This window comes from Lepus europaeus, chromosome 7 (genome assembly GCF_033115175.1).
Source record: "Lepus europaeus isolate LE1 chromosome 7, mLepTim1.pri, whole genome shotgun sequence".
Taxonomy (NCBI): domain Eukaryota; kingdom Metazoa; phylum Chordata; class Mammalia; order Lagomorpha; family Leporidae; genus Lepus; species Lepus europaeus.
Genome location: NC_084833.1, coordinates 5,418,487 through 5,444,121, shown reverse-complemented (window position 1 = coordinate 5,444,121; position 25,635 = coordinate 5,418,487). Strand labels below are relative to the sequence as shown.

Here is a 25,635-nt window from a genome sequence, read left to right as displayed (position 1 = left end):
AAATAAATAAATAAATCTTCTTTAAAAAAAAAAAAGAGTCATGGCCGGCGCCGTGGCTTAACAGGCTAATCCTCCGCCTTGCGCCGCTGGCACACCAGGTTCTAGTCCCAGTTGGGGCGCCGGATTCTATCCCGGTTGCCCCTCTTCCAGGCCAGCTCTCTGCTGTGGCCCGGGAAGGCAGTGGAGGATGGCCCAAGTCCTTGGGTCCTGCACCCGCATGGGAGACCAGGAGAAGCACCTGGCTCCTGGCTTTGGATCGGCGCAGCGCACCAGCCGTATTGGCCATCTGGAGGGTGAACCAACGGAAAAGAAAGACCTTTCTTTCTGTCTCTCTTTCTCACTATCCACTCTGCCTGTCCAAAAAAAAAAAAAAAAAAAAGAGTCAGCTCGGCTTCTCTCTCGCAGAGGGACAAGGGGTCAGAAGCCTGGTTCTGGACACTCACTGAGCACACCCAGTTCCGCTGGGCGTGCGTTCCAAGAGGCCAGGACCTGCGTCTGTGTCGCTCTACACTCTTGCTCTGTACTTGCATATAGAAGACACTCAGTAAGCATCTGTGCCCAAGAAGTAAGTAAGTGGCTGGAAGCCTGGATTGGTCCCAGTGATCTCCTGTTTTAAAAAAATTAGTTTATTTATTTGAAAGGCGGAGTTACAGAGAGAGAGGTAGAGACACACACAGAGAGAGGTCTTCTGTCTGCTGGTTCACTCCCCAGATGGCCACAATGGCCGGAGCTCAGCTGATCTGAGCCAGGAGCCAGGAGCTTCTTCATGGTCCCCGATGCAGGTGCAGGGGCCCAAGGCCTTGGGCCATCTTCTACTGCTTTCCCAGGCCACAGCAGAGAGCTGGATCAGAAGAGGAGCAGCCAGGACTTGAACCAGCGCCCATATGAGAAGCCAGCGCCGTAGGCCGGGGCTTTAACCTGCTGCGCCACAGCGCCGGTCCCCAGTTACCTCCTCTTGAGATGTGGGGAAGAGGGTGCCTCACCAGATGGTCTTTGAATTGCCCTTTGCCCAAACACCCGCAAGGAACGGAACCAAAGAACCCACCCAGCCGTGGCAGCTCCCTGTGTCCCACCCCCCCGACTGCCTTGCTGGGGGAAAGCCCAGATCCAGGAGCACACACCTGGGGGGACCTGAGGCCCCTGAGGGCCAAGGAGCAGCACGGGGGGCGTGCACTGTCCCTGGGAGGCCCACTGCCCTGCGCGGCTGGATGGGGTGCTTGTGAGTCCAATCTGATACCTTCGCGTTCCCATTTCTCATATGGGAAAACTGAGTTTGGAGTGGAGCATGCAGGCCTGAGGCCACACAGCAGAGGGTCCCCTGCCCCAGCCGCCAGCCCGCCCGCCCTAAGCGAGCCCAGCGCTGCTGTCCACCGTGTGCGGCCCATCAGCCCGCTCTGGGTTGTAGCTGGCCCCTTCAACAAGTGGGGGCTTCCGGGCTGGGGTCTGGGCGGGCTGGACTGGGGCCTACTCCCGAGACGTGGGGCCACGGCGCCCGGCCCCTCCACGATTCTCCCCTTTTTGCACCCGGGAAAACAGGCGGGCGCCAGACAGCGAGGACTCGCCCAAGGTCGCCACGGCCAGCGCGGCCCCGGAGGAGGACCCGGGCGCCCCGCCGCCGGCCGGGGCTTCTCCGAGGGCGGGGGCGCGCGCGGTGCCAGGCGCTGCCGGCGGCGCCGCCGGTGCCGCGGGGGCGGGGTCAGCGGAGGGCGGGGCGCCGGGCACCGCGGCCGCCAACGCCGCCGCCGCCGCGCACTCCCTCTGCGGCCGCCGAGCCAAGCGGACGCCCCCGGGGCCGCGCTGCCGCCCTCCGCTCTCCCCCCTATCATGCCCGGGGCCCGGGCCGGGGCCGCCCAAGCAGCCAGGACACCATGCCCGAGGGCGGCGGCGGCGACGGCGGGGAGGTGCCCGCGCTCATCTCGGACGGCGAGCCGCTGCGGGAGGAGGTACCGGCGCGGGGCGGCGGGGCCGGGGCGCGGGCTGGGGCGGCCGCGGTGTGTCGGGGGCGGGGGGTTCGGGAGGGAGATCCCGGTCCCTCTGGACAGTGACGTCATCGGGGTGGCCTGCGCCCCACCGGGGCTCCCTGGGTCTTGGGGCCCGTGCGGGGGCCGGAACCGAGCGGCAGGGCAGAGAGATGGGGGCGACTCCTGCCCCTGGCTCCCCTCAACCACCAGCGCCCGGGAGGTGACGTCAGCGCCTGGCCCCCATGCGCCCCGTTCCGCAGCTCGGCCAGGGATGCCGCCCGCACCCACGCCCAGGGCCACGGGGTCAGGCCCCCAGCCCTGCCCGGCGGCGCACGAGCTGCAGGTCGGCGCCTGCAATGCAGCAGCGGTAGCGGAGCCCCGCGGGTGGGGGCAGGGAGAAGCGGGAGGAGACCGGAGGCGTCCTCTGGCCCCCCTCCCCCTTTCCCCCCCACCTGGGGACTGAGGGCCCCTGTGCTGGCTGGGACCCCTAGGACGACCCCTGGTCAGCCTTAGGCAGGAGGGCGTGCAGGGTTCGGAGCCCTGGTGGAGCCGCCGCGGTAGGGCGGTGAGCTCTATGCAGGGGGCTGTGTGTCCCCTAACCTGGGGGGAGACAGGTCCCGTGGTGCGGTGAGGGTCTGGTGTGGCCCTTGGGTCTTCACCCAGTGGTGTGTGTGTGTGTGTGTGCGTGTGTCCTGCTGTGGGTGGGTCCTCCCCGTGGAGTGGGGTGTGTGTGGGTGTCAGGTTGCAGCAGGGTGGGGGAGGGGCGAGGTGCACTGTGGACAGCTGAGGGTCTTCAGTGAGTGTGTACGTGAGTGTGTGAGTGTGTCCCGCGGTGGATGTGCCTGTGGTGCTGGTGTGTGTCCGTGTGCACCTTGCTGGTGCTCCCGGGGCAGGTGAGATGGGCGGCTTGTACCCGTACCGGGGGGCGGGGGCGGTCAGTGATTCCATGATGGACAGGTGTCGGGGCGAGAATGAGCTGTGTGTGCATCGGACTGGCCCGTGCAGGTGGGGAGGGGGCCGGGTGTGCGCCTGAGGTGGGCGATGGCAGATGGGGCTGCGGTAGAAGGCCCCTTAACCCCACCTCCACTGCTCCCACTTCCTTCTCCCCCTTCAGCTTGCCTCTCCCCAGCCCCTCCCCACAGGCGGTGTTTGTGTGTGTGTGTGTGTGGCCGGCCAGGCCACCAGCCCTGCCAGCGAGGGTGGACCAGGGAGTGGCCCCTGCTGCCCACCTCCCCACCCTGCAGACGGGGAGTGGAGGAAGGCCCTCCATCTGCTGCCCCTCCCAGCTCTCCCCCCTCCCGCCCTCCCCAGGGAAGGAGTTCCAGGATAACCATGGTTGCATTCATTCCCACACCCAAGCCCTGTGCTAAACCTCCCCACTGACTCCTCGGCGCCACCCAGTGCACAGAGGGCGAAACTGAGGTGGCCAGAGGACAGGGACCTGCGGGGCTCTGAGCCCTCGCACGCCTGCCACCTGGCCCGCGGCACATCACCGGGAGCAGGTGTCCAGGCCAAGAGAGGGCGGGGAGACGGCCGAGGGCACCCAGGAAATCAGGGCCAGCGTTGCGTCCGCCAGAACGGACGGAGTATCCTCAGCAGCCGGCGTGTGCGAGGGCGTCCTTGGCCCTAGGGGGAGCTGGGTCTGTTGTCCCAACGGCCCCCCGCGGACAGAAGGCAGGAGGAGGGCCGGCTCGGGGCAGGTGGGCCCAGGTGTGAGTCCTGCGGCGGCCCTGGAAGTTAGCTGGAACCGCAGGGCCGGGAGGAGGCTGGAGCCCTTGAGCCGGGCCTGACTCCGCCTCCCCTCTCTCCGCCTGCCCGCAGCAGCGACCCCTGAAGCAGTCCCTGGGAAGCTCCCTGTGCCGCGAGTCGCACTGGAAGTGCCTGCTCCTCACCTTGCTCATCCACGCCTGCGGCGCCGTGGTGGCCTGGTGTCGCCTGGCCACAGTGCCGCGCCTGGTCCTGGGCCCCGAGGCTGCCCTGGCCCGCGGCGCCGGCGGCCCGCCGCCCACCTACCCGGCCAGCCCCTGCTCCGATGGCTACCTGTACATCCCGCTGGCCTTCGTCTCCCTCCTCTACCTCCTCTACCTGGCCGAGTGCTGGCACTGTCACGTGCGCTCGTGCCAGGCGCCGCGCACCGACGCCGGCACGGTGCTGGCGCTGATCCACCGGCTGCAGCAGGCCCCGCCGTGCGTCTGGTGGAAGGCCACGAGCTACCACTACGTGCGCCGCACGCGCCAGATCACGCGCTACCGCAACGGCGACGCCTACACCACCACGCAGGTGTACCACGAGCGGGCCGACAGCCGCACGGCGCGGGGCGAGTTTGACTATTCGGCCCACGGCGTGCGCGACGTCTCCAAGGAGCTGGTGGGCCTGGCCGAGCACGCGGCCACGCGGCTGCGCTTCACCAAGTGCTTCAGCTTCGGCAGCGCCGAGGCCGAGGCCTCGTACCTCACCCAGCGCGCGCGCTTCTTCAGCGCCAACGAGGGCCTGGACGACTACCTGGAGGCCCGCGAGGGCTTGCACCTGAAAGACGTGGACTTCCGCGAGTCGCTCATGGTCTTCGCCGACCCGCGCAGCCCGCCCTGGTACGCGCGCGCCTGGGTCTTCTGGCTCGTGTCGGCCGCCACGCTGTCCTGGCCGCTGCGCGTGGTGGCCGCCTACGGCACGGCGCACGTGCACTACCAGGTGGAGAAGCTGTTCGGTGCCAGCTCGCCGCCGCCCGGCGCCGCGCCCAGCGGGCCGCCGCTTGCCCGGGTGGCCACGGTGGACTTCACCGAACTCGAGTGGCACATCTGCTCCAACCGGCAGCTGGTGCCCAGCTACTCGGAGGCCGTGGTCATGGGCGCCGGCTCGGGCGCCTACCTCCGCGGCTGCCAGCGCTGCCGGCGCTCGGTCAGCAGCAGCTCGCTGCCCCCGGCCCGGCCCAGCGGGCCCCGCCTGCCCTTCAGCCGCAGCCGCCTCTCGCTGGGGGCCGGGGGCCGCGCCACGCCGGGGGTCTTCCGCAGCCTGAGCGGGGGGCCGCTGGGGCGCCGTGGAGAGGACACGGAGCCCCTGGAGAGCCCGCCGAGCTACGAGGACGCCCTGTACTTCCCGGTGCTCATCGTCCACGGGGACAGCGGCTGCCGGGGGGGATGGGCAGGGGCCGCTCTGAGCCCCCACCCCTGCCGGAGCAGCCCCCGCCCCGCCAGCCCACGGGGCGGGGGACGGCTCGGATGCCTGAGCAAGTGTCCACAACAGGAGGGCGAGCTGACCGGCCACCGCCGGGGGTGAGGGTGGGGGGGGGGCAGGGACCCCTGGGCCCTCTGCGGGCAGTGGACGCGGCCTAGGTTGAGACAAGCGACCCCAGCACGGCTCCCTTCCATCACCACCACCACCTGGCACTCCCTGCGACAGCAGACCATCGGGCTGGGGCGGGGAGGGGCTCCCACACTGGGCAGGGGTGGAAGCTTCTAGAAAGGGCGGGGGCGGAGTCCTGGGGACAGCTGCTGCCGGCTGCAGACCCGCAGCTGGTGGGCTCTTCCCTGCCGGGGCCGAGGCCACAGCAGGAGCCCGGGAGCAACCCAGAAGCACAAAGTGGTGGTTTGGGGCCACGCCCTGCCGGGCTGGCCTTTCGGAAGCTGGAGAACTGGTGATAGGGCCTGCAGCCTGGGCCCCGCCGCCTGCCCGCAGCTCCCAGGCACCTCCCCTGCTGGGCCCCTCCCTGCCAGCCCCCTCGCCTCTGCCCTGGGCCCTGGGCCGACCCCGAGGTGCAGCCCCCTCCCCCGGGAGCCTGGGTTCCGGAGCACAGCCTTGCCGCCGCCCACGCCGAGCTCCCGGCGCTCGCGGCACCCTCCTCCCTGTCCAGCTGCCCCTGTACCTGGGCCCTGCCGCAGCCCCATGCTCCCCGGGGCCCCGCTCCCCAGCCCACGCCTCCCCGTCCCGGCCCTGGCCTTGTCCTCTCATTGCTCCCCGGACTTCTCTGCTCTCCGCCTCCCTGATGACCGCGGGGCATCCGAGGGGCGCTGGCCTTGGCCGCAGCCTCTTGGACGATGCCCTTGCTCCTCCCATCAGTGGGACCTGGCCCTCCCCCGGGGAGGTGAGAGGGGTCCCTCCCCTTCCTACGGGGGCTTCCACGCCCTCCCAGGGGCCGGCTGGGAGCAAAGAAGCTGCAGACTAAATAAAGGTGTGAAATGGTAGCTCTTCTCCCATGCGTTCCTGTGCGTGTGCATGTGCGTGTGCGTGTGCAAGGGAGGGCGGGGCAGGGCCACCCCTGCGACACCATGGGCTTCGGCGTCCCCGGGAGCAAGGTGAGCAAGATGGACCCTCCCTGGCCAGCCGTGGCCTGCAGCTGCTTCCGCTGGACTCGCCCCGGTTGCTTGCAGGGGCGTGTCCTCTCCCATCCGTCCTGCAGCTGGGTGGCCTGGGGCCCAAGGTCAGCTCCTCAACAGCTGTTGACGGAACCAGTCAGTGGGGGGGGGGGTGCAGAGCCAGGAGCAGCCAGGCCCAGGCCCGGGCGGGCTGGCGTGGGCTCCGGACAAGGAGCATGAGGGGCGGAGAGAGGGCCTCGCTGAGGGGGCCCAGAGGGGGCCTGGAAGTGGCGCTTCCCCGTGTGCAGCCAGGCGGGGCTCCGGGCTGAGGGGCAGAGGCGGAGTCCCAGCCCGTGGGTGGCCCCCGAGCCCTGGCGTGGAGCGCCCACTCACACAAGGACAAGATGCGGCCAGGGCTATGGAGGTCTTAGGTGGGTGCTGAGAATGGGCGGGACTTCCCCTGGGGGCTGTGGTCCAGGCCGTGGCTGATCCTAGGCGGGAGCCGAGCGGGATGGAGGCGGGGCGAGAGGGGGAGCCGAGCGCCCCGGGAGAGCCGGCTGAGGCCTGCAAGCCCACCAATCAGTGAATCCGTTTTATTTGAAAGGCGGAGAGACAGACTGACTTCGCCCATCTGTGGTTCCCTCCTCGGATGCCCACGATGGCCAGGCCCAGGCTAGGCAGGCACAGCTGGGTCTCCCGTGTGGGTGGCAGGGACCCAAGGACTTGGGCGGTCACCTGCTGCCTCCCAGGGGTGCATCCGCGGGGAGCTGGGATTGGGCGCGGCCCAGGCTTGAACCCAGGCGCGCCGACGTGGGAGGTGTGTGTCCTAGGTAGCGTCGTGGCTGCTGTGCCAAATGTCCACCCTCTAATTCATCTGGGACCCGGAGCCAGGGACGCTGGTTACCAGGGAAGTGAGGACGCCCGAGCTGCACGCTGGGATCTTTAGCGAAAGTCCAGGGAGTTCTCTGAGTGACTTCTTCGCCGTAGGTGCCAGACATCCATGCAGGCTGCGCCGAGCGGGGAGGCCAGTGTGCTGCTTCCAGCTCCTCCCGCTGGGGAATCCGTTCCGTCATTCTGCTCTGACGCTGTAGCCACCAGCTACCCACTGGCTGCCGCCCTTTCTTTCCTCTCTCTCACTAACAGAACTCGAACCCAGGCAGAAGGCAACATTGCCAACCCCTTGCTCATAAGGTGCGACTGGCTCAGTTCTAGCTGTGGCCTGTAAACAATGGTGTTGGGAAGGATCTCCAGCAATGCTCCTGGCGTAGAAGCAATACTGGTGAAGGCCATATTTGTCCTTTTTGCAGCATTCTGCATCCCACCTGGACTGCAGATGTGATAGCTGGAACTCTAGCAGCCATCTTGGCTCAGGAAGTGACCTTGAACATGACAGCCACTGGAGAGGTCATGGTCATTGTGTTTTCTCCTTGCTTCTGGGGGTCAAGAATGCAGGCGGTGCTCGTTGGGGTGGGTTTTCTCTGCCGCATGGTGCTGGGAGCCTCTGCTGGAAGACAGGAACCCGCGGCTCCCCGGGGCTGTTGGCTGGGACAACACACGGCCTCTCCGCGGGGCTGGGTTCCAAAGACAGGTGCCCCAGAAGGCTGGGAGCAGTACTGACCTGTGCGACTTCCGCTTGGAAGTGCAGCATGGCTTCTGCCCCAAGCTGGGGTCAAAGCCGTCATGGAGGTCCGCTCGGGTTCAAGGGGACGGACCAGACCGGACCGTAAGACCCCGCCTCTCCTGGCAGCGGGGTCGGTGTGTGAGGACGGCTCGGGGGATGGGCCAGTTCTTAGTGGACAGTGGACAGCGTTCAGCCTGGCAGTTAAGATGCTGGGGAGACACCCACGGCCCACACGGCAGTGCCTGGGTTCCACGCCCAGCTCTGGCTCCCTGCTCCGGCCTCCCGCTAACGCAGATCCCAGGAGGCAGCAGGCTGGGTCCTGCTATCGGTGTGGGAGACCAGACTGGGTTCCCAGCCCTTGGCTTCGGCCTGGCGCGATTATGGCCGCTGTGGGCATTCGGAGAGTGACCAGTGGATGGGAGTGCTCTCTCTTCCCACCTCTCTCTCTCTGTGTCTTCTGCCTTTTTGGCCGGTAAAGCCAACACCTACAGTGCCGGCATCCCACGTGGGCACTGGTTCGAGTCCCAGCTGCTCCACTTCTGATCCAGCTCTCTGCTGTGGCCTGGGAAAGCAGTGGAAGATGGCCCAAGTCCTTGGCCCCTGCACCCACGTGGGAGGCCTGGAAGAAGCTGCTGGCTTTGGCCTGGCCATGGCAGCCACTCGGGGAACGAACCAGCAGATGGAAGATCCATCTCTCTGTCCCTGCAGCTCTGCCTTTCAAGTGGATAAATAAATAAATCTCTAAAAAATAAAGAATAAAAAAAGAAAGCCGTCTTCAAATGTCAGCACGGCCATCCCAGGGTGCAAATGACAGGAGGCGCGGCAGGGCGCTGGCTGGTTGGGGGGGGCCTCGGATGCCGATCCCTGGGGCGGGGACCCTCCGGAGTCGCCTGGGGGCCACGTGGTGCCAGGAGCTTCGAGACTCAACAGGTAGACTCCGTTCCCCTCCTCCCACACTTGCTCTGACCACGCCCTGTGGAGGGAGGACGTGGGCAGCCTCGGGGGCTGGGTCTCAGGAAGCTGCAGCCTCCGCCTTTGCCCTGCCCTGGGACCCCGCGCTGGGCAGGCAGCCGCGCCAGATGCTTCCAGAACACGCGGCGGACCTGTCCCCCACCGCCCAGCCCCGGCCGAGCCGCAGGTGACCGAGTGACCCGACCCAGGCAGGCGACTTCCGGAGCGGGGAGGAGGGCGAGGCCCATGACGGTGTACGCTCCCAGATCTCAGGGTCGTTTCTGGGATGCAGTTCCGTGCTGGCTGGTACAAGGGCCTGGCCCCACTTCCACACCTTGGGGAGGCGCCGGGCCTGCAGGAGGGGCGGAGAAGGGGCCCAGGAACCCCAGTGTCTGCGGGGCAGCTCCCGCCTTCGGGTCTCCTGGCCCCCGTGTGCGCAGTCAGGGCCATCACCGAGCCAGGCTGTCCCCGCCCGAACCATCGCGGGTGCCTGAGGAAGGGCCCAGCCTTGCTCCCCATCCCAGAGGCCTCTGCCTCTGCTCCCAGCAGGAGCCCGACTCAGTCTGCACACCAGTATGGCCGAAACCAACATCCAGTGTCTCCCCCAGCCCCCCGCCCCGCCCTCCGCCTCCCAGCCTGGCCAGTGGGGCCGCCAGGGACCCGGCTGCTCGTGCCAGAGGCCTGCGTGACCATCCCCTTCTTCATCTGATTATGTAAATGGCAAAACCACGAAAGTTGAGAGGTTGGGGCCCGGGCCCCGTTGTCCTCAGCACCCAGGCCGCAGCCATCAGCACCCAGGGCACTCTGCTTTGTCTGCACACAGCACTGCTTCTCCCAGCTGCAGCTGGTTATTTTAAAGAAGGTCTAGGAGTTGTTGCATTGCACCCATGAACACTCCTGACCCCTCCAAGAGAGACTACCCACAATGCACTGCTCTCAATTGCCCCCCCCCCCCAGCGCCTCTCCCTCCCGAGCAGCCAGAGCTCCGAGGGCTCCTTAGCATCTCGCTCCCCGTGTGTCCCCCCCCCCCCCCGCCCCTAAGCCACGGCTGTCTTTCCTGATGGATGCTGGAGTTTCCCTCTTATCTGGGTCTTCCATCGGAGTTAGAGCCATTGTAGGCGAAGGCCACAGAGGCAGACCCCCGGGTGGGATGGATGTCACAGCGCCACTCCGGGCGGTGGCCCCCGGGCGAGTCACTCATCCCTGTCTTCCTCCTTCTTTCTTTTTTTTAATATTTTGTTTATTTTATTTTTAAAGATTTATTTGTTTATTTGAAAGGCGGAGCTACAGAGAGGCAAAGAGACAGGGATGGGAGGTCTTCCATCCGCTGGCTCACTCCCCAAATGACCACAACGGCCAGAGCTGGGCCAATCCAGAGCCAGGAGCCAGGAGCTTCTTCCGGTCTCCCACACAGGTGCAGGGGCCCAAGGACTAGGGCCATCTTCTACTGCTTTCCCAGGCCACAGCAGAGCTGGATCGGAAGGGGAGCAGCTGGGACTTGAACTGGCGGCCACGTGGGATGCCAGCACTGCAGGCCGTGGCTTTACCCGCTAGGCCACAGTCCCAGCCCTGCCTCCCTCTTTCTTCTCATCTCCCAAACAGAGCAGACTGCTTTCCTCAGAGCCGCCTCGGATCCGGCGAGCCGCCCTTCCTCCTCGCTCGGAAGGCCGCCGTCCTCGCCTGTGCCGTTATCATCAGTAACACTGTTATCAGCGCTACTGCAGCTCGGGCGTTCCCGCTCCAAACGCTCAGGACAAAGGTGGTTCAGAGTTCGGATCTTTTCGATCTGGGACTACTTGAAGCTGCAGAATGAGAGATCTTGGGACTGAGAGCCAAGTCCAAGCCCAGGGCTCATTGCTATTTCAAATGCAGTCCGTGTTAATACAGTGCGTGTTTTGACCACAACCGGCCACACCAGTGCAGGTGCAGGATCTACTGCGACGTCATGGTGGCGCTGAAAATCAGTCAGATTTCACAGCTTTTCAGTTGGGGAGGCCTGTAATTGCAAATGGCACTCCGACTCCGCACACGCACACACACATACACACACATGCACACGCATGCACACACATACACACGCACACACACACACGCACGCGCACACGCACACACGCGCCCCGCGCACACACATGCACACACACGCGCGCACACACACACGCACACACATATACATGCACGCACACACACACGCACACACATGCACATGCACACACGCACATACATACACACACGCACACACACACATGCACACTTCCCAGCAGCCAGTACAGAGCCTGGCCGGCACTAGACACCGGTGAATGGGTGTGAAGCGAGTGATCCCGGGCGCCTGCCTGGGGTTGGCTGAGTCCCATAGGCTGACTACCAGAGCTGCTTACTCCCCGCCCCTGGGGCAGCCAGGAGAGCCGCCATCCCGCAGAACATGGAGTCTTGTGTGAGCTCCTCGGTCAGGCCCTGGGCGGTCAGAACCCCGGGACTCGGCCCCCTGGCAGGCCTCTGCAGCTTCCGGGAATTTCACCCCTCCTCCTACGTCACAGCCACTCCCTCCCGTCCTCCAGAGCGCACCTGTCAGTCACCACCAAGAGGCTTGGGGTGCACTGGGAAGGGGCGAGAGGGTGGACATCAGGGTGGACAAAACCTGGACGTGTCTGGGGCTGGCACTGTGGGGGAGCGGGCTGAGCTGCCTCTTGCAATGCAGACAGCCCATGTCTGAGTGCCGGTTCGAGTCCCGGCTGTCCCACTTCCGATCCAGCTCCCTGCTCATACACCTGGAAGCCAGCAGAAGATGGCCCAAGTGCTTTGGCCTCTGCCACCCACGTGGGAGACCCAGAAGAAGCGCCAGGATCCTGGCTTCGGCCTGGCCCAGCCCCAGCTGTTGCAGCCGTTGGTGGAGCGAACCAGCAGTGGAAATTATCTCTTTCTCTCTCTCTCTCTCTGATGCTTTTGCCTTTCAAATAAAGATCTTACATTTTTAAAAAGATTTATTTATTTATTTGAAAGACAAAGTTAGAGAGAGAGGGAGAGGAAGGAGTGGGGGGAGAGAATCTGATTCACTCCCCATTGGCCCCAATGGCCAGGGCTGGGCCAAGCCGAAGCAGGAGCCAGCAGCTTCTGCGTCTCCCACACGGATGTGGATGTCGGGGCCCAAGCCCTTGGGCCACCTTCCGCTGCTTTCCCGGGCGCATTAGCAGGGAGCTGGGTCAGAAAAGCAGTGGCTGGGACTCGAACCGGGGCCCACATGGGATGCTGGTGCTGCAGGAGGCAGCTTAACCCACACCACAGCACAAGCCCTGGTAAATAAACCTTGGGGAAAAAAAAGAGGACTTGGACACGCCCTGAGGAATGGGGAAGGTGTGTGCTGCCCTTGCCAGACGTAAGCAAAAACCCCCGGTACTGAGATTCAGCAGGAACCCAGAGAAGCCCACAGACCCAGGGCCAGCACTGCTCAGCCGAGACCAAGGGCAGCTGCTTGTCAGTGGCTCCAAAAATCTCCTGTCTGCCTCCCTTTTTTTTTTTTTTTTTTTTTGACAGGCAGAGTGGACAGTGAGAGAGAGAGCGACAGAGAGAAAGGTCTTCCTTTTGCCATTGGTTCACCCTCCAATGGCCGCCGCGGTAGCGCGCTGCGGCCGGCGCACCGCGCTGTTCCGATGGCAGGAGCCAGGTGCTTATCCTGGTCTCCCCTGGGGTGCAGAGCCCAAACACTTGGGCCATCCTCCACTGCACTCCCTGGCCACAGCAGAGAGCTGGCCTGGAAGAGGGGCAACCGGGACAGGATCGGTGCCCCGACCGGGACTAGAACCCGGTGTGCCGGCGCCGCAAGGCGGAGGATTAGCCTGTTGAGCCACGGCGCCGGCCTCTGCCTGCCTTTTCAAACACCTTGGTCAAGGAAACTGACCAAAATTATAGTAGTGACCTTCTGGGGCCAGCGCTGTGGCATAGCAGGTTAAAGCCCCGGTCTGCAATGCCAGCATCCCATGTGGGCGCCGGTTCGAGTCCCAGCTGCTCCCCTTCCGATCCAGCTCTCTGCTGTGGCCTGGGGAAGCAGTAGAAGATGGCCCAAGTCCTTGGGTCCCTGCACCTGCATGGGAGACCCAGAAGCTCCTGGCTCCTGGCTCTGGATCGGCGCAGCTCCGGCCGTTGCGGCCATCTGGGGAGTGAACCAGCGGATGGAAGACCTCTCTGCTTCTCTGTAGCTCTGCCTTTCAAATAAACAAATATTTTTTAAAAAGTGACCTTCTTCAGTAGAACAGTTGCCATTTATGCATTATAAAAGTATTGTAGAAAGGGGCCTGGCGCCGTGGCTCACTTGGTTAATCCTCTGCCTGCGGCGCCGGCATCACATATGGGGACCAGGTTCTAGTCCCGCTTGCCCCTCTTCCAGGCCAGCTCTCTGCTGTGGCCCGGGAAGGCAGTGGAGGATGGCCCAAGTACTTGGGCCCTGCACCCCATGGGAGACCAGGAGAAGCACCTGGCTCCTGGCTTCGGATCAGCGCGATGCGCCAGCCGCAGCGGCCATTGGGGGATGAACCAACGGCAAAGGAAGACCTTTCTCTCTGTCTCTCTCACTGTCCACTCTGCCTGTCAAAACAAACAAACAAACAAACAAATGCCTACTGTTTAGAAACGACCCAGTCTGTGGTAGCAGGAACAGACCAGGGCCCAAGGTGGTCTACTCCGCTGGCCAAACTGGGCCAAGGGCTGGCCAAGGGCGGGCCAAGGGCGGGCAGTGTCAGGACGCCCCACGCTCGAGGAGACAGCTCTGGGTGCTCCTGGGCCCTTGCAGCAGCGTCCTCAGCCTGGGCGTCTGGAGCTCCGGGCTTGGGTGTCCAGCGGCTTTCTTTTCTTCTTTTTTTTTGACAGGCAGAGCTACACAGTGAGAGAGAGAGACAGAGAGAAAGGTCTTCCTTTCCGTTGGTTCACCCCCCAAATGGCTGCTACAGCTGGCACGCTGTGCCAATCTGAAGCCAGGAGCCAGGTGCTTCTCCTGGTCTCCCATGGGGTGCAGGGCCCAAGCACTTGGGTCATCCTCCACTGCACTCCCTGGCCACAGCAGAGAGCTGGCCTGGAAGAGGAGCAATCCGGACAGAATCTGGCACCCCAGCTGGGACTAGAACCCGGGGTGCCAGCGCCACAGGCAGAGGATTAGCCTAGTGAGCCGCGGTGCCAGCCCCAGAGGCTTTCTTGAGCCATCCACTAGATGACCAAACACTGCAGGTCAGCCGACCCCAAACCAGCCGTGTCAGCCTGCTCTGTTGCGACGGTGGAAGTTTATGACGGGGTCTTATGGAACCTTGTGTCATGGTGGAAAGCAGAGGGCGAGCAGGTGTGGGGGAAGAGGGAGAGCACGGGGCCACCCTGCTCTGTTGGCGACGGACCCAGTGCTGGGAGAGTGAGCCTCACCCTCCAAATCCGCTCGGGGTGCTCCCCCCAGGCCCAGACACCTCCCACTCAGCCCCACGTCGGAATTCAACTTCCGTGAGCTTTGCCAGGACTCAACCACACTGAGAAGACACCACTGGCCCATCACCTGCCTCCCAAGGTGGCACCTCCGGCGTCTCTGACCTGGAGAATGGCCCCGAGATGAGCCAGACCCGGCGGCTGCCATCGGCTCCCTCCCCGCCTCTCTCCGCCAGCGGCTGGGTCCTGGGTCACGCCTGCCCATCAGCCACCTCTCAGCGTCCCCAATGTCCCCCACTCCATTCCAGCCCGGCCTCAGCCTGCTTCAGGTCACATCTTCCCGTGCCCGGGTCCCCGATCCCCAGGGGAGTCTCTGATGCCAAGCAGGGCCTGTGGCGCCGGCATCCCATATGGGCTCTGGTTCGAGCCCTGGCTGCTCCACTTCTGCCCCAGCTAATGCACCTGGGAAAGCAGCAGATGGCCCAAGCGCTTGGGCCCCTGCACCCACACGGGAGACCTGGACGAAGCCCCTGGCTCCTGGCTTTGGCCTGACCCAGCCCTGGCTGTTGTGGCCATCTGGGGAGTGAACCAGTGGATGGTAGACCTCTCTCCAAAACTCTGCCTCTCAAATAAATGAATACACCTCGAGAGGAAAAAAGATAGCCTGCTACTTCATGACTTGGAAAATGTAGTGGAAATGCATATTATGAAAAAAAATGCATGGATTTAAAAATTTTTTGCACCAAAATAAATTTATCTTTTAATTCCATTTTCTGTGAACTTTCTGAAGTAGCCTCATATACCCAGCTGGTCTTTTTTTTTTTTTTTTTTTTTGAAGATCTGTTTATTTATTTGAAAGGCAGAGTTACAGAGAGAGAAGAGAGTCTTGAATTCACTGATTCACTCCCTAAATGGCCACACAATGGCCAGGGCTGGGCCAGGCCAAAACCAGGAGCCCAGAGCGCCATCCAGGTCTCCCACATGGGTGCTTAGGGCTTTGGGGTGCAAAGTCTTGCATGAGCTGGGGAGCCAACCCACTTCAGAGTGTTAGGGAAAACCCCCCCAGAAGGGTGAGGGGCTTCCCGGTCTCGTGAGGCTGCCTCTCATCTGGGCACATCAGCAGGACCCCAGGACCAGCAGCCCAAACCACAGTGGACCGGCCCTGGCTGCAGGCACTTGCTGTCCTGTGTGGCCTGAGCCTGCTGTAGGGGTGAGGAGCCAGGGACCGGCCTGGGCTCACCCCTCTGCTTTCTGGGCCGGGCACTAGGGCAGGGGCTTTCCCTCAAGCGAACACCTGTGGCTGTCTCCCCTGGAGACCGTGTCCGTCCGCAGGGATGTCTGGGATCCGAGCTGGGTGAAGGCTGAGCAGGGCTGCGCGTGGGTGCGCTCCCGGCCGCCGATCTTTCCTTCTGACTTAGTGCATCACCCCGCTCCTCGCTGGGGCGGGGGAGGGGCACCGGCGGTGGAGCTTTGCCTGCAAAGAATCCCACTCCCCAGCACCGAATGGGCCAGCAGGGGCCGGGGGCAGGGGCAGCCGAGCTCCATCCCAGGTCTATGGCAGGGAGCAGGCACCCGGCGTGCTGCGTGGGGCCTTGGTTCCTAGCTTCCTTAAGGGCTCCCAGTCCGACCCAGTGACGCAAGCGAAACCTCTCACCGAGCCGGGAGCAAACCTCCCTGGGGCCCGGCCAGCTGGGCGTGAGCTCCCCGTCAATCCCGCCCCCCCCAACTAAAACTCTGGCTCCCAGCCCCAGCTCCTGCGCCCAAGCCCCCCGCAGGGAAAGTGCCCACGCTCTGGCTGCGCCTGCTGGGGAGAGGGGCAGCTGAGCTCAGGGGTGGGCTTTCCCCTGGGAACGGGACAGCAAAAGTCCCAGCAGCCGCTCGAGAGTAAGGCCGGGGGAAGCCCCCTTGGGGCAGCCGAGGGGTGCGCGGAATCTGCCGGTGGACCTCGGCAGACACTGATAAACTAAAGATCAGCGAGCAGTTAGTGTGCGTGCGGGCAGGGGCCGGACCGGGCCTCCCGGCGGCTGCAAGTCCGCGGTGTCGAAGGCAGGTGTCGCCAAAGGCCGGCTCGCAGACACCACGCGTCCGGCCCTGCGAGCTGTCCCGGGCTGCGTCCAGCAGGGGAACCTGGACAGATGGGCCACGGGGAGAGAAAGGACAGGCTCGCGAGCACCCGGGCCAGGGCCCGCACGCTGAAGGCGGTGAGCGACCCAGGCACCGAGCGAGCCGGACTCGCGTCCCCTGGGGGCGGAGCCTACTCGTGGGCGGAGCTATGCAAAACAGAGGGCGGAGCCTGACGGCGAGGTTGCCTCGCAGAGCCCCGAGAGAGGACCGCTTTGGGGCGGGACTTAGGGCCCTCGGGGGCGGGGCTTGCGGCCTTCCTAAGGGGCGGAGCTAGAGGGAACTTGACGCGGCCCCTGGGGGGCGGAGTCTGCAGCTGTCCCGGAGTTGATATCTAAGGAATTCCCTACAGAGCCTGGGGCAGCATGAAGGGGCGGGAGCCGCAGTTCGGTTGGGAACGCGTAAACTCTGGGTGGAGTTCATACCTCGGGAAGTCGAGGCTCAAGCGGTCGGTGCCAGCCGAGCCGAGGGGGCGGGGCATATGGTCTCGGGGCGGGGCCGGGGCGGGGCTGGCGGAAGGGGCGGGGCAGTCGCTCTGCGGGAATCTGAGCTGGCAGGGGGCGGGGCTGCAGCCTTGGTGGGCGGGGCCTCTAGAGGGCTCCCGAGGGTCTCCAGCCGTGGGCGCGCACAGATCGCAGCTCCAGGGGCGGGCCGATAGCCAGGAGTCCGCGCGGGCCGGGGCTGCGCCGTGAGAAGGCGGGGCCTGACGGTCCGTGGGCGGAGCCCGAGGGCGGCTCCGGGCCTGGGCGGGGCCTGACGGTCCGTGGGCGGAGGCTCCGGGCCTGGGCGGGGGCTCTGGCCTGGGAGGCCGTCTGTTTAGGCCCGCACGCAGCTCCGCATCTGGTGCTCATTACTGGATGACAAAGAGCCGGCTCTGGGCCCCTTCCCCACTCCCCACCCCCCCTCCGACTGCAGCTCATTTAACCCCTTCCTGCCCTCGCGGCGCTCCAGGTCCCCTTACCGGGGTCCCGCGATTCAGTTCCTGGCTCCCGCGGAGACCCTGTCACGCCCGGCTCCGCGCCCGCACCTCCTTCCCAGCCCCAGGAGCCTGGGCCGCCCCGCGATCCCCACTCCCGCCCAGCAAGCCTCCCCGGCGGCGTCCGCGAGGTTAAAAGCCGGGCCGTCTGGTTTGGGTTAGAGGAACGTGAGAGCCGGGCACGGGGGCGGTGCATGGCAATCCCTCCGCCCCCTCCAGGACCCCCGCGTTCGTCTCCAGCTCCGGGCCCACCGCTCCTGGCCGCCGAGGCCCAGGCCAACCTTCCTGTCCGGACCCCCACCCGGTCCCTGGGCCAGGGGTGGCATAGAGGAGGGGGAGCTGGGCCAGCCCTCCTTGCCTGTCCGGGTGGTCGAGGCGGCTCTGCCCCGTCCTAATTAGAGGCCCAGAGACGCTGCAACCAAAAAATTACAGTGGCGGTGGCAAGTGGCGCCTGCCCGGCCTGGGTCCCATCAGCTGCCCCCAGAGGCAGTGGGCCCAGGACTAAGGGAGGTAACCGCCCCCCCCCCCCAGGCTGTGACCTTTACCACCAGGGTCCTCTGGTTCCTGGAACCCCCTCAGCAGCTCTGCCTAGGGGCTGTGGAGCTGCCTGCGGCCCCACGGGGAACCCTGGCTCCTGAGGCTGTCCGGGGACTCTGCTGTCTGCTCCCCCAACCCCAGCCTTCTGCTCCCAGAGCAAGGGCAGGAGGGCCTCCCAGGGCAGTGAGGACCCTGGGGGAGGCAGCCCCTCTGGGTCACCCTGACCCCAGGATGCACAGGGAGGAGGTTAGGAGAGACCCACCAGACGGTGCCCTCCCCCCCACCCCGGAAAACCCAGCCCGAGCCTACCTTTGACCCGGCACCCCAGTCTGGCTCAGGTTCAGCAGAGGCCCGCATTCCGGGAGCCTCTGCGGCCCCACCTCCTTGGAGTTTTGGTGGGAAGAGGCATGAATGTGGAGCTCTCTCCCCACGCCGAGCCGCAGAGCCCTGGGCCGCGTGTGACCCCGCCAAGGCCCTGCCTTCTCCCCCCCGACAGCCAGGGAAGCGAAATGTCCTTCTGCTTCTTCCCTTCCCCCTTGGGGACCCAGACGGGCTGAAGGAGGAGCCCCTTCGTCTCTCTGAGCCCCCCAGGCCCTCCCCTCGGCCGCCAGCGGGGGTCGGGAGCTTTTGGGTGAGGTTGGCACCCCATTTATTGGAGAAGACCCCAGCACCCACCCCCTGAGGTCCTGGGGGGCCTTGGCGTGTCTTTCTGTCCTGAGTGCTGGGCCGGGGAGCAGAGTTCCCGAGAGCCAAGTTTGGCTGAGAGGAGTCTGGCTGGGCCCGGGGAGCAGGAAGCCCTGTGTCCAGGCAGGAGCTCCCGTGGGTCCCTGGTGCAGCCCCAGCCATGTGTCCAGCTTGGCCCCGTCCCCCTACCCCGCAGGGGGCGCTCTGCCCATCACACGCTGGTTCTGCAGGTCTGCACCCCTGGGAGGCTGCCCCGGGGGGGCGCGGGTTCCGTTGGGCCCTTGCTCCCAGCGTGGGTGACCCAGCGATAGCAGTCGGTGACACGCTTGTTGGGCGCATGGGGGCCACAGCGAGTGCAGTACACGATGCCCAGTGCAAGGAGGACCACCAAGAAGACACACGTCGGCACCAGGAGGGCCACCAACAGCCACCGGTCATCTCTCTGGCGCTGGCCTGCCAGCCCGGCCTCCAGCAGGGCTGTTGGGGCTGCTGTGGGACTCGGGCCGCCTCCCCTGGGGACCTGGGGGGCTCTGGGATGGGGCTGCGTAGGGCTAATGGGTGAGGTCTGGTTAGCGGGGCTCTGAGGGGGCAGGGTGGTGGAGAGGGCTGGGGGCTGGGTGGCACCGGGCACAGGGACCGGATGGTCAGGGGCCCCAGGGGACCTGGGGATGAGGGGCAGGGAGGACTGGGTGGTGGGACTGGTGGGAAGCTGGGTGGCCTGGGGCCTGAGGACTGGGACGTCTGGGATCAGAGGGGGTTGATGGACACCAGGGGAGGTGACCCGGGGGGCGGGATTAGCGGGCACTCGGGGCAGGTGAGTGGTAGTGTGAGTGTTTGGAAACACAGGGGCTTGGCGGGCAGGGAGGAGTTCGGGGGATCTGGCTGAGACGAGGGGGGGCCGGGGGGCAGGGGGCTGTGCTGGGTGCGAGATGGATATAACCGGGGGCTGGTGGGCGGGGGGCAGGTCTGGAGAGTCAGCTGAGATCACGGGGATCTGCTGGGGAGGGGGCACAGGGGGCTGACGGGCAGGGCTCGAGGGTGGGTGTGTGGCGGAGATAACTGGGGGCCGGCGGGCGGAAGGCAGTGTGGGGCGTATGGCAGAGACTCCCTCCGGCCGGGTGACAGAGAGCACTGCAGAGTGGTAGGGGACCCTGGGGGCACTGAGTGGGGGGGGCCAGGTGGGCTCCGGGTAGAACCTCGGTGGCACGCCGTCCTCCGAGAAGCCGGGTCCGTAGGCCAGGCCAAAGTCGGGCAGCTGCGTCGACTCCATCCACAGCATCCCGGGCCCCTCCGTCCAGGTGCTGTCGAAGCCCTCCCAGGCCTCCTCGTCCTCCTCTTCCTCCTCCTCCTCCTCCTCCTCCTCCTCCTCCTCCTCCTCCTCCCCGTCCTCCAGCAGCTCGTCTTCCAGGTCTTGGGAATTCCGGGCGCCCATGGCCCCCGCGGGGCTGCAGCTGATACCGTCCGCCTCCAGCTCGTGACCCTCGCTGCAGTAGCACTCGAAGCCGCCGACGTAGTTGACGCACATCTGCTGGCACACCCCGGCGATCTGGCACTCGTCCGTGTCCACGCAACGGTGCGGCTCGTCCTCGGCCGGCCGGAAGCCCAGGCGACAGTGGCAGCTGTAGCCCTGTGGCCCCCCGGGCTCACACTGCTGCTCGCACGGCGCCTGGGCACAGGGGTCCTCGCAGCTGTGCCCGTCCGCCGCCAGCTGGAAGCCCTCGGAGCAGCGGCAGGACACGCGACCATCCTCCTCCTCCACACACTCGTGCTCGCAGCCCCCGTTGCCCGGGCCGCAGCCCGGCCCTGGGCACAGGGGCCCGGCCTGGGACCAGCCCACACCACCGCCAGGCTGTTTCACACAGAGCAGAGACGCCCCCCTGCCAGCCTGGCACTGCACGGCGGCCACCGAGCCGAAAGGCAGCCACTCCAACTCTGTGGAGACCAGGTGGAAGGGCGTGGTGTAGACGGCCGGGCCGGCCTGGCCCGCCTCGGCTGGCAGTGCCGGGCAGGCGCCCTCAAAGCCGAACTGGCACAGGTAGCCGTCCACGGCCAGCGTGCACGAGCCCTCGAGCCAACGATGCCCGCCGCTCGCCTCCAGGGCCGCGCAGCGCTGCGCCGGGCAGGGCCCTCCCGTGGCCGGCTGAGCCCAGTTGGTGAAGGCCGTGTCCTGGTCTCCCGTGGTCCAGGTGAAGCCGCGCAGTGGGCGCTGTGGCTGGCATTGCCGTGCCGGCCGCTGCAGCCCGATCCACAGCAGCCGGCTGGCCGGGCCGGCGCCCACCAGGCTGTCCACGCGCTGGGCCTCCTCAAGGGTCCGTGGCGTGGCCAGGTCGCCCCCCAGCTCACGGCAGGCCCGCCAGGCCTCCAGGAAGGTACGGCGGTGTGGGAAGAGCGCGTAGCAGCTGCCCGGGCCGCAGGCAGCGCGGGGCTCAGCGGCCCAGGGGGCCTGGCCCAGCGCGGGCAGCGCGGGCACCGCGGCCGCCCAGGCCAGCAGCAGGCGCAGCAGCATCGCGACGCCCCCCGACTGGCCGGGCCCGGGCCCGCGGCCGCTCTTGACAGGGGGAGGGACTGGGGCCTCCGGCGGGCGGGGCAGGGGGCGGGCCCGGGCCGGGCTCTGGCCTTGTAAGGAGTGGGCTGGGGCCGCTGCCAGCTCCCTGCTCCCACTCCCCTGGGGCCGCCAGAGCAGGAAGCAGTGGGGTGGGGGTGTCGGGGTGGGGGGCAGAGGAGGGGAGGAGGAGCAACTAAGGGCCGCCCCAGGCCCCACAGGGCTGGGAGTCAGGGAGCGGGCCGGGAACGCCTGCCCGCCGAGGCGGCCCCACCTCGGGAGCCTCGGGCTCAGTCTGGGGCTCAGGGCCGCGGGGTGAGGTGGCTTCCCAGAGCCCAGAGCCCGGCGGGGCAAGCAGCCCGCGCAGGCCACATCGCAGGCGACTGTCCCCACGCGCCTCGACGAGCAGCCCTCCTCCGACACCCTGTCTGTCCGTCTGTCTGGCTCTGACTGGCTGAGGGGGGTCTTACCAGATGCCCACCTGGACCTGCAGACCTCCGGGCACACGTTCTGACCTGCTCAGCCCTCGGATGCACACAGAACCCGTGTGGCCTGCAGCTCCGGCTGACACTCACGGAGGGCCGCCTCGATCCTGCAGGCAGGCGCTCCTCAACCCCCTCACCCACCCTGCCCCCAAGCTCTCGGGCTCCAGCTGGGCCCGCGGTGGGGGCCGGGAGCCAGGGGAGCCAGGGGCTGCCCTCTCCTCACCCCTGCTCAGCCTGGGGCCCTGGGAACCTGCACTGGAGGGGGAGGCGGAGGCCCCCAAACAGGAAATGCCTCTCTGAGCTCCTGCTGCAGGAGGGCTGGGTGTGTGGGTGAGGGGCCGGGTGGGGGCTGGGCTGCGCTCAGGGTGGGGTAGGGGGCGGCCGTGAGGGGACTGGTGCAAGGCCATGTTTGGGCAGGGAGCACACAGTGACACACACACACACGTGTGTGTGACACAGGCGTCACGTGTGTGGAAGCTCCCCCATCTCCAGGGCCTGCTGCGTGGGCCTGGCCAGGGTCCTCTTCCCGCCCCCTCGCAATGAACCCAACACCCAGGCTGGCCCCTGGGGAGCCGCCTAGCAGATGAACTCGCGCACACCCACTGCACCCGCTGCAGACGTTTGAGCTGGGGGTGGGGAGGGGGAGGAGAGGTCTGCCCCTCTGGGCACCGCGCCGGCTGGCCAGCTCCCTACACTGATCTGCTTGCTGTGTGACTTCGGGGAGGTTACTGGCCCTCTCTGGACCACACTGGTTTGCTTCTCCACAGCGTGGGGGAGGGCTGTTGCAGGAGCAGTGAGCTCCCACGGCCGCCTCGCAGTGCCCGGGCTGACCCCGCGCACGAGGGCGGACGCCAGGAGGGCAGTCAGTAGGGGGCAGCTCAGCCTTCCCCTGGCTCAGGCCCAAAGCCTTGAGCTCATCCCTAACTCCGTTCTCCCACACCCCTCGGCCAAGCTCTCGGCAAATCTCTTGGCTTCACCTCCAAAGCAGATTCTGAATCTCACCACTTCCTGCCACCTTCTGCGCCCCCCACCCAGGCCCGGGCCACTGTCCTCTCCCATCCGAGACCACTCCCACCCCGTGCACGACCCCCAGCCTCTCCCCTGCTCTCTCTCCTGCCCAAGGGATCCCTTTAAACCTAAATCAGACCCAGTGAGCGCTCTGCTCAGAACCCTTTGGGATGGACAGCCCCTCTGGCTCAGAGGACAGGCCACAGTCCTGCCCTGCGTCCGTGTCCCACCTGCTCCACCCACCCTTCCTCTCCACTCTGGACTGGAGGCTGAGCCCCAGGGCCTTGACCTCGGCTGGGCCCCGGCCAGAGCACCTGCCCCACCCCCACCCGCGGTAGCCACTTGCTCTACTGCTTCACCTCTGAGGCTCTCCCCTCTGGGTCAGAAGCCCTGAACCACCCCCTTCCCTGCCGCCCCCCCACCCGCTCCCCAGGATGGGCGGGCTCCCATCTCCTCCACTTCTCCCCTCTGTACCAACCCGCTCTCCGACTCCTTTTATTTTTAAAGATTTATGTATTTATTTGGAAGGCAGTTACAATGAGGCAATGGCGGAGAGAGATGGAGAGAGGTCTTCCAACCGCTGGTTCACTCTCCAAATGGCTGCAATGGCCAGAGCGTCACTGATCAGAAGCCAGGAGCCAGGAGCCAGGAGCCTCCTCTGGGTCTCCCACGCAGGTGCAGGGGCCCAAGCACTTGGGCCATCCTCTACTGCTTTCCCAGGCCACAGCAGAGAGCTGGATCGGAATGGAGCAGCTGGGACTTGAACCAGCGGCCGTATGGGATGGGGGTTACGCCACAGCGCCAGCCCTCACAGATGTGTCTATTTGCTTACTGATTTCCGGCAGCCGGAAGCCCCCATCCAAACTTTCTCATCCTAGGATTAGTGGTATCCAGGGCTGGGTGATGATGTAAGGACTTCTCTGTGCATGGAAAGACGTTTGGCCCACCCTCGCCTCTGCCTGGACGCTGGTGGCATCCTTCCAGTTGTGACAGTGGCAAACATCTCCAGGGGCCAGCAGGTTCAGCCGCCGCCTGCGACACCAGCATCCCACATAAGCCCTGGTAGCTGGCAGGGGAGAGACCAGGATCACAAAGTTCCAGCTGAACGCCTCCCTTCCAGCGCCCTGCTAATGTGAGTGGAAAAGCAGCAGAAGATGGCCCAAGTCCTTGGGCCCCTGCACCCACGTGGGAGACCCGGATGGAGCTCCTGGGTCCTGGCTTCCACCTGGCCCAGCCCTGGCTGCTGTGGCCACCTGGGGAGTGAACCAGCATCCAGATGGAAGTTCTGTCTATCTCTCTGTAACTCTGCCTTTCAAATAAATAAATAAATCTTTCTTTCTTTCTTTCTTTCTTTTTTTTATTTGACAGGCAGAATTGGACAGTGAGAGAGAGACAGAGAGAAAGGTCTTCCTTTCGTTGGTTCACTCCCCAAATGGCCGCTACGTCTGGTGCTGTGCCGTTCCGAAGCCAGGAGCCAGGTGCTTCCTCCTGGTCTCCCATGCAGGTGCAGGGCCCAAGCACTTGGGCCATCCTCCACTGCCTTCCCGGGCCATAGCAGAGAGCTGGCCTGGAAGAGGGGCAACCAGGACTAGAACCCGGCACCCATATGGGATGCCGGTACCGCAGGCAGAGGATTAACCAAGTGAGCCAAGACACCGGCCCCAATAAATACATCTTTCTTTTTAAAGACTTATTTTATTTATTTGAAAGACAGAGTTACAGAGAGAGGCAGAGGGAGAGAGGTCTTCCATCCTCTGGTTCACTCCCCAGTTGGCCGCAATGGTCAGAGCTGTGCTGATCCAAAGCCAGGAGCCAGGAGTTTCTTCCAGGTCTCCCACGTGGGTACAGGGGCCCAAGCACTTGGGCCATCTTCCACTGCTTTCCCAGGCCATAGCAGAGAGCTGGATTGGAAGAGGAGCAGTCGGGGCTAGACCGGTGCCCATGTGGGATGCTGGCGCTGCAGGCTAGGGCGTTAACCCGCTGCGCCGCAGTGCCGGCCCCAATAAATATTTTTTTAAAAAGAAAGAAAGAAAATCAAAATGTCTCCAGCCATTGCCAAATGCCACGTCCCCTGGGGCAGCACTGTCCCCAGTGCAGAACTTCTGCCCGGGGCCAGTCCCAGAAAGCTCCGGGTGTTGCGGAATGAATGAAGGAATGTGGCTCAAGTCAACGAAGAACTGATGTAGTGCGGGAGCTGGGGTTCCTCCTGGAGCCCACTTGCTGCTCACGTACTGCTTACCCGGCAGTCAGCCTTTCTGTCAAGGGGAGACGGATGCTCAAGCAGTCTTGGCAGGTGCGCGGCCGGGCTCCGCGGGGTCTCATCCCAGTGGCCTCTGGCTCTGAGGGTCAGGGAAGGTATCAGGCACACAGGAAGGGAGGAAGGCAGGCCAGGAAGCAGGACTTGGGGAGGGGGGTCCCGGAGATGCGAGGTGCCCCTGGAGTATACCAAGGGTCCCTCGGGGCCTGAGGGAGGGACGTGGAGGGCGCGGTGAGCAGGAGCGGAGACTGGCGATCAGAGCAGGGCCTGGCCCGGAAGGTGTCCAAGTGCCTGCGCAAGGCTGAGCCACAGCCGTGGAGGAGCCGGCTCCGGGGCTGGCGTGGTGGCCGGGGGCCAGTTAGGAGACTGTTGCAATGGTCTGGGAAAGGAGGGGGGCTGGCTGGAGAGCTGGGCAGCAGGGCGGGCCGGGCGGGGGACGCAGCCTCTGGGGGCTCCTTAGGGGCGGTCCTGAGCCGGCTCCAAGGGTGTGGCGGGCCCAGTCATGATTCAGGCGATGGCCAGTGCTGGGGCGGCTAAGGGGAAGCTTCAGGCCGTCTGGCGAGTGGGTGGGTCGGAGCAGAGGTCAGGACCCCGGCCTCCGTGGGGGTGAGGGGTTGGGGGACGCGCAGGGGAAGCAGGAGGAGGAGGGGCAGAGGCCGAGTTCCAGATGTGTGGGTTGGGCCTACTTGCAAGTGGAGGGCAGCCTGAGCCAGCAGGGGGTGCTAGGGAGAGGACGGAGAGGGACCTGTGTGCCCAGCAAAGCCAAGAGTTGGATGGACAGACTGAGGCTCGGACAAGCCCCAGGGGGC

At 65.4% G+C, this 25,635-nt stretch overlaps 2 protein-coding genes across 2 annotated transcripts; one reads left to right on the top strand and one right to left on the bottom strand.

The window, feature by feature from the left end:
- Positions 1 to 1,771: 1,771 nt before the first annotated feature.
- TMEM151A (transmembrane protein 151A) lies at positions 1,772 to 6,133 on the top strand. Its single transcript, XM_062197748.1, has 2 exons — positions 1,772 to 1,943; positions 3,783 to 6,133. The coding sequence occupies exons 1-2, from the start codon at positions 1,869 to 1,871 to the stop codon at positions 5,232 to 5,234; spliced, it is 1,527 nt and encodes a 508-aa protein (XP_062053732.1). The 5' UTR covers positions 1,772 to 1,868; the 3' UTR covers positions 5,235 to 6,133.
- Positions 6,134 to 18,461: 12,328 nt separating this feature from the next.
- CD248 (CD248 molecule) lies at positions 18,462 to 21,040 on the bottom strand. Its single transcript, XM_062195798.1, has one exon. The coding sequence runs from the start codon at positions 21,038 to 21,040 to the stop codon at positions 18,746 to 18,748; it is 2,295 nt and encodes a 764-aa protein (XP_062051782.1). The 3' UTR covers positions 18,462 to 18,745.
- Between the last annotated feature and the right edge of the window lie 4,595 nt (positions 21,041 to 25,635).